At 65.0% G+C, this 4,849-nt stretch overlaps 1 protein-coding gene across 1 annotated transcript in view; it reads right to left on the bottom strand.

The window, feature by feature from the left end:
- CLPTM1 (CLPTM1 regulator of GABA type A receptor forward trafficking) overlaps positions 1 to 4,849 on the bottom strand; it is a gene marked incomplete at its 5' end in the record, with an annotated part of 33,840 nt that overhangs the window by 402 nt on the left and 28,589 nt on the right. Inside the window, 7 exon segments of the mRNA XM_014582989.2 lie at positions 1 to 87; positions 227 to 394; positions 832 to 967; positions 1,172 to 1,267; positions 1,526 to 1,716; positions 3,438 to 3,531; positions 4,125 to 4,369. Coding sequence (XP_014438475.1) covers positions 1 to 87; positions 227 to 394; positions 832 to 967; positions 1,172 to 1,267; positions 1,526 to 1,716; positions 3,438 to 3,531; positions 4,125 to 4,369 — 1,017 coding nt within the window.

The raw sequence follows: 4,849 nt of genomic DNA, 5'->3' as shown, positions 1-4,849 counted from the left end.
CCTCTCCACTCATGCCGAACTCGTTCACCCGGGTGGGGTCGACGCGGTAGATCCACCGTTGGTAGAGGTAGATGAAGAAGACCACATCTGCCAGGAGGGTGGGCGGCATCAGGGGAAGGGCCTGCAGTGCGCCCAGGCAGGCGTGGGGTGGGGGTCCTGCGAAGACTAGACGAGCCCCCCACGCTGAGACCCTAGTCTGGGCGGCCCCCCTCAGCCCAGGCCTCACCGTCCCGCAGGCAGCCGATCCGGTACATGACGGGCATCTTGATGACGAAGGCGAACAGGTCGTCGATGAAGGTGTTGAGGGCCTTGTAGGTGAGCATGCGCCAGGGCAGGTGGGCCACGGACTTGAGCTTGTAGTTGATGAAGAGCTGGGGCGTCATGGTGATGAAGCCTGCGCAGTGGAAGGGGGCCACGTGAGGCCCCGTTTCCCGCCCACTTCCCCGGCTCAGCCACACCGCCACGCTGGGCCTCACAACAGCTTCTCCCAACAGCTCAGGCACGCCCTAGCGCAGGGCCTCTGCTCGCCCTGCCCCGTCACCGGGTCCCTGCACAGCTCCTGCCATGGCCTCTCTCGGGCCTCAGTTTAAACGTCCTCTCCTGGGAGAGGTCTCCTGGGGCACCGGCCCAGCACCTCACACCTGCCCTCCCAGCACCCTACACTCGTGACTCATCTGCCTGCACTTACTCCCTGGGCGCCCCCAGGACAAGTGCTCCCGAGGACCAGGACAGAAGCGTACTGTCACGTCCTCCCAAAGCCCTCTTACAGTGGGCCAGGCACCTGGGGGCTCCCACACGCCACCCTGGGATGCCGCTGCCCGCCCAGCTCACCGAAGGTCAGCAGGTAGCCGTAGAGCATGCTGAGCACCCAGGAGTACCAGCCCTTGTGCTCCAGGTATAGAAGGCTGTAGACGGCGTAGCAGCCCAGCAGGGGGAAGAGGATCCAGGACAGGTACCGGAACGCCATCTGCGGGCCCCGCGAGAGGGATGAGGCCCCGCTCCTCCGGCCCCACCTGGCGTCCCTGCTCCCCGCCCTCACCCACCCACACCTGGTCCAGCGGGCTGGGCCCAGGGAATTTCCAGGTGGTGCTGGGAACTCTGGACACGGCCAGGTAGATACAGCAGGCAGGGACACAGGGTGTGACACAGACCCACTGTGGGGGACACTCACGTCATCATAAACTTTGGTCGAGGACTCGACATACGTGGACTTGTCTTTGAAGGTTGGGCGGGGGAAGATTCCCGCCACCTTGCGCTCCCGGTCCAGCTGTGGACAGGAGGGAGGCCGAGCTCAGCTGCCGCGCCCGCTCTCGGCCCGTTCCCACCAGCCCCTGCCCTTCCCCACTGTTCCCAGTTCCCCTGCCCCACGTGTGACCCGAAAAATCCCCTGGTATGAAAATCCCCTCAGTCCTGGGAGGGAGGCAGGCGCCGGGAAAGCCCCGGGGACCAGCTCCAGGGTCTGGCTGGGCCAGACGCTGCCCCCAGGCCCTCTGCAGCCCCTGTGGCGGCACGGCGCGGGCCTTACCCGGACATCCATGACCTTGGTGATCTTCCAGAGGTCGATGAGGACCCCGATGAACACGCTGACCTGGACCACGAAGTTGGTCTCGTTGTCCAGGATGTAGAGGAGGACCACGAATGACTGGAACACGCCAAAGAAGACCGAGCGCACCGACAGGCCCTCCAGGGACTGCCGGCTGTTCCAGAACTGGATGTCTGCAGGAGCGGGGAGCGAAGGGTGAGGAGCCCCCAGGTCTCCTTGCATCCTCCTCAGACCCCTGGGCTGTCACGCATGAGAGTGACCACTACCCCTCGCCCCTGGAAGAGTGCCACCTGGGCACCAGATGGGACCCCTGCAGTCCTCACGCAGGACAGGAACCCCGAGCCTGGGCACAGACCCCCAGCTGGCAGGGGCAGCGATGGTGACGGTGAACACTGCCACAGAGCTGCTCGCCCTGTGCTGGGTGCTAACGGCCAACCAGAGACGCCGCTTCCCTGAAGCCACACAGCCGGGCTTGGCAGAACCCAGACGGGAGGCCAGGCCTGTGTCCGCCTGTGCTGCCACGACACACGCCTGAGACCACCTTCTCCAGCAACCCCGCACCATGTGGGCCCCAAATGCCCAGACAAGGGCCCTGCGCACTGGTCTCCACTCAGGAGCTCCATCCAGTGCTTCTCCGGGGAGCTGCCTGAGGGCCCGGGCCAACCAGGTCCCCAAGGGCGCCCTTCTGACCCCAGGAGGCCGGGTGGCTAACAGCTGCAGCCACAGAGGCCCCTCGGCCTTTCAGAGGCGAGGCCTGGTCTGCGGTGGCACGGGGCCTGCTCTGCACTCGGCAGCCATTGCCATGCATCCTGGCCTGGCTGTCCCTGGTCACTCCCCGTGACCCTCCTTCCCAGAGCTCTGCACTCATGGGCTCACCCCATCCACCAACCACCCCCACCCTACTGAGAAGAATGGGTCCGGAGACAGGGTTCTGGTGGTGCGGGGGCACCTGGGTCCCTCTCAGACTGGGAAGGCACCATGGCAGAGGGTGTGGCGGTGCTCATGCCAAGGCCACGTCCTCTGGTGTGTAACCGTGGGTGAGGGACCACACCTCCCGAGCCTCACTTCTCATCTGGAGAAGAGGGAGCCCCAACCCGGCTCCGGTCAGCGGCAGCGTGGGTGAGGAGCGCTGCCCAGGCCTGGTGTGCACGCCGCGCCGCTGACGCACCTGCGGGCACTGAGCGCGCCTCACGTCACACTGTTGGGCAGCAGCCCTCGACAGCGGCAGTGCCGTTCGCGACGACACGCCCCCACTCCTGCACTTCAGGGGCTGCGGGCCTGGCCTCCTCCTACAGACTGGGGCTCTCTGGGGAAGGAAGAAGTGGCCTAGGAGATGAAGTGGGGCAGAACTGGCTGACACTTCGGAGCGGTGCGACTGTGGGAAGCGACCTGGCCTCCCTGGGCCTCCGCCCCCTCGCCTGTAATGGAGGAGGACAGCTCCTCAGGGTCTGGGCTGTGAGGGCTCAAGGAGCTGGGCACAGGTGCCGGGGCAGTGCCAGGCATGAAGCCAGTGCTCCTCGAACTGGCCATCAGCATCTCAGCCTTGGAACCCGGGTCGCCAGGGGCCGGATCACTTGCCCTCCCCTCAACCCCAAGGGCCTTCCTGACAAGCGTCTGCTGGGCAGGGTGGTGGGGCAGCTCTGGGGCTTCCCTGCTCCTGGCCTCGGAGTTCCCCAGCTCTGCTTCCTGGCGCTGCCCGAGCAGCAGGCCCAGCCCCTCCTGCAGCTCCACGCCTGGTGGGTGGGAGTTTTGGAGCCAGTGTCCCTCCCAGTTTACTAGGCCTCTGAAGGCAGAGAAGACCTGTGGGGAGGGAGGGAAAAGGAAGGGGGCTGGCCCTGCTCCCGCCATGTGCCTGCCCGTCCCCAGCCTCCAGGGCCTCTGGCAGACACCCTACCGTTTTTGAAGGCCAGGAACTCAAAGACGCTGTGGACGATGGACACGACGATGGTGAGTGCCAGCAGGTAGGGGTTGGTCTCCAGCAGGGCGACCTGGGGGTGGGAGGCAGCTGCGAGCACGGCCCTGACGCAGCGCTGCACCAGCCGGCCCCCAGGACCGTGGGGCCCCCTGGCAGCACCTGCTGACAGTGCCCATAGATCTGCCTCAGGGACCGTCTGGAGTGGGCAGGGCTTGCCACCAGGAGGAAAACAGGTCAGAGATGAAGGGAAAGGGGGAGTGACGAACAGACACCAACAGTGACAGCAGCCCCAGGCAAGCAGAGCCAGGCTCAAGGTCGCAGAGATGGCAGGAAGATGGACATGGCGGATATTTTAAGGACAGAGAGCAGAGACTTGGAGACAGAACCCAGACAGCGAGTGGGTTTGGGACGGAAGCAGGGAGAGGCAGGTGCAGACCCAGAGGGCCTGGGCAAGCACCAGCAAAGCTGTGACAAGGACAACAGAGACCTCGGAGACAGGCCCCAGAGGTGGCCAGGGGCAGGAGCCCGGAGCCCATCTCCCGCCCTGTGAGGTTGTGAAACTGGACGGGAGCACCAGGCAAGAGGCCCCGTGAGGACTTGGCCCACTTCCCCTTCCCTCCCACAGCCCAGGGAGGGCTGGGAAGCCCCGCCTGGCCGGGCGCGCACCTTCACGGAGTCCTGCTCCTCGTCTGACTGCTCGTACAGCTCGTCGCCCAGGAAGTTCCAGGGCGACTTGGTGCTCTGGGCGGCGTAGAGCTGCCAGCGCCAGAGCGAGAGTGGGCAGAAGGAGACGCGGAGAGGCAGGCTGGCCAGGCTCTCGTTGATGGGGTAGTAGTCCTTCTGCAGGTTCCAGTAGTCGTTGAAGTAGATGATGGGGTAGTAGTCGCCACTCACGGCATCGAACTTCACATCTGCGGGCATGTGGGGCAGGGGCGCTGCTCAGCCCAGCCAGGAGGCCCCCGAAGGTCTGTGGGGGCCTGCCAGGGCCCCTCCGGCAGACTGGAGGACGGGGCATCGCTTGGCTGTGCCATAAACAGCCTGTTTCTGGGTGGCAAGGGTGGGCGGCCCCAGGGGAAGAGGGCAGCTGAGGCTAAGCTCCAGCCCACACTAGCCCAGGGGACCATGCAAGCTGGTTTCATAAGTCAGAAACCTGCGCTTTTAAGTGATATTGCTTCAATTTCAAAAACTGGCACATTGTTAAGAACAATTTTATGGGGAACCAGCAGTTAGCGTAATGGCTATGTCGCTGGACTCCCACGTAGTCGACCGCGGTTCGCGTCCCGGACCCGGTGGCTTAAAACTCACGCCGGGCGCGTGTGCGTGCGTGCCCAAGATCCCGAGAGGAGAAGGGATTGCAGCGTGGCCATCCCCCCTGGGGGGTGATTTCTCGC

The sequence above is a fragment of the Tupaia chinensis genome, unplaced genomic scaffold, assembly GCF_000334495.1.
Source record: "Tupaia chinensis unplaced genomic scaffold, TupChi_1.0 Scaffold000067_1, whole genome shotgun sequence".
NCBI lineage: Eukaryota > Metazoa > Chordata > Mammalia > Scandentia > Tupaiidae > Tupaia > Tupaia belangeri.
This window is presented reverse-complemented; position numbering and strand designations above follow the sequence as displayed.